The sequence below is a fragment of the Maylandia zebra genome, linkage group LG22 (genome assembly GCF_041146795.1).
Source record: "Maylandia zebra isolate NMK-2024a linkage group LG22, Mzebra_GT3a, whole genome shotgun sequence".
Lineage (NCBI taxonomy): Eukaryota > Metazoa > Chordata > Actinopteri > Cichliformes > Cichlidae > Maylandia > Maylandia zebra.
The window spans coordinates 20,919,596-20,922,055 of NC_135187.1; the positions used below are offsets into that span (position 1 = coordinate 20,919,596).

The 2,460-nt window shown below is 41.5% G+C and overlaps 1 protein-coding gene across 1 annotated transcript in view; it reads left to right on the forward strand.

Moving 5' to 3' along the window:
• The first annotated feature begins 1,043 nt into the window (after positions 1-1,043).
• tmem196 (transmembrane protein 196) overlaps positions 1,044-2,460 on the forward strand; it is a 5,922-nt gene continuing 4,505 nt past the window's right edge. The window contains exon 1 of the mRNA XM_076879236.1: positions 1,044-1,454. Coding sequence (XP_076735351.1) covers positions 1,290-1,454 — 165 coding nt within the window. The 5' untranslated portion in view covers positions 1,044-1,289. The remainder of the gene's footprint in view (positions 1,455-2,460) is intronic.

Here is a 2,460-nt window from a genome sequence, read left to right on the forward strand (position 1 = left end):
AATCAATAAATTACAGTGGTTAAGTTTTTATTTAGAGAACAGCTCTGACATGAATTTCTACCCAACGTCCATTATTAGCATCATGATTGCAAAGCTTTGCTGTCCTTCAGCTTAAACAATCTATTTAATTCAATATAGCACACACGAAACAACTAATACACCACTGGATTGGTTCTTTCTTGACCCAGAAGCTGTAATTTTTAGTTTGCAGAACTAACACATGCTCAATTTCATGATAAGTACATATTATTTAAAAAAAAATTTGTCACATTTTCACAAATAACAGCGAGTCATCTGCCTCTAGAGTCTTGTTTTCCACATCAGCTTCAGATTACGTCACTCAAAATGTCCCATGTTGCTTAAATATTTATGAGTTGATAGAGAGCAGAGATCACAGCAGATGCTCACGATCTAAACTAACATTCACTGTTATTGAGTTAACTATATTAAATGCAACTTCCTTCAGGTGAAACTCTCAGAAAAGCGAATTAAATCCAGGAATAGAAGAGCGCAGAAGTGTGAAAACATGGTTAATCATTTCTGGTTGTAGACATGCACATGCTGGAAAAGCAGAGTCACGAGCTGTCACCTTCTTAATCAAAGACTGTAAATATCACTAAAGAATAAATAAATCTACTACCCAAAGCTGGAACTAATATATAAAGAGAACAAACACCGAGTTCCAGAATGTTTGAAGAAAACAAAAAAAACCCAAAAAAACCCAAAAAACCAAGAACTAAACAAGTTTTTTCAGTTTTTGATAAAATAATCGCTGTTCTGTTTTATCTATTTATAAAACGTACATATCAGTGTAGCTTTTATATTTATATTTAAGTGACAGGTGTTTCCTGTCTGTGGTTCCGTTTAACGAACGTTACGCTTCATCGCTGTGGGCGGAGGCTGAGACTCACGAACTCCTAGTAACGGCCCTGGATGTGCGCGCGTGCACTGTTTGTGTGTGTATATGGGTGCATGCTTGCGCGCGCGCCATGGCGTTTAAGTACCCTGGACAGCGCCGTGCGTTGTGCACAGAGGAACTTCAGCCGAACGCTCCTTTACCACAATAATCTCCAACCAGAGAGCCAACGCTTCCCCCACCTCCTTGTTTAAATAGTTTGTTAGCCGCTTCTGTAAGTTCGCTCCTCTTCTCTTTACGCTTGGATACACTTTTTTCGCCTCTTCCAGTCGGATATGAAGCAGTAGAGCAGCGCCGCCCTCGGAGCATCGAGAAGCGGACTCCCGCCTCAGCGCCTCCCTCCTGCTGGAGCTGGAGAGATGCCCGGGGCAGGATGTGCTCCAGCCGCAAGATTCTGTGGAGCCTGCTCCTGCTGTCCTTGGTGGAGGTGGGCCTGGGTGTGGCGAGCATCGTCCTGGGAGCGGTGGGCATCAGCTGGGTCCGGGGCGATCATAAACCGCAGCAGGGAGACGCTTCTCCGGTCTGGAGTGGACTCTGTGTACGTCCTTGGAGCAACTCTTGTCGCTACTTTTTGTCTTTGTCTCACTTTCCCAGAGGATAAGTATCTCCAGGGATCGTGCTGAAAGATGAGACCGTTAAAACTCGAGTGAATTACCTTGCTCTTTATAGAGCCTGCTAGAGACAGCATGCGCTGCATGTCTGTAAGCATTAGAATATCAAAATAAGGGAAACATATTCTGGTCATATAAGGGCTAAAGGACTAGACTAGAACTTTAATATATTTATACACCATAAATTACAGCACCTAGGTTAACACTGATATTTAAAATGTGCAGAAAATCAAAGAAAAATCTGAAAGATTTTTGTATTTTTCCCTCTAAAACTTCTCAAAAAACTAATTGACTTCAAATATTTTTGTCTTATTTAAGCTCCTATCAAATAAATCCATTCTGCTTACAGAAATTCTTTGTTTGAAAAAGTGGAATTTCTGTTCATATTTGTGGTTGTTTTCAAACTTTCAATACCTGGTGTGGTTTTGCTGACACAGCTTCATATGGTATTTGCCTATAAAAGCCTGGCAGACACACAGCCATTTGGCCTGGCGCACTGGAGCTAAAGATTGGCTTTATTAATTGATGCTTGATTTACTGCTCATTGCTTGGAAGGGTCGGAGCTTTTAGACCCATCTACATCCTCTCAGTCTATTGAATGTGTCTGCTCCTGTTTCTGTGCTGCTCTGAGCCTCATTGTCTCGATTTTGCCACAGAACATTTAAAAAGTTTGTTCCTGGCATCTTAAGCAGCCACATACCTTGAATCATCTACTTTACTGTGACAGTCGCTCCAGCGGGGGATATATAGTCTATCTGTCAGCAGTTATAGCTGAGAATTACTATAAATGCCAGGAGCTGAAGCACTATGAGTCATAGAGAGTCATCTATAACATTATCATCGGTGTGAGACGGCTGCTTTGAAAGACTGCTTAAGTGTAAATATGTGGTTTGTTTTCTTTGCAATGAACAGCAAACCTGAATCGTGAGAGTT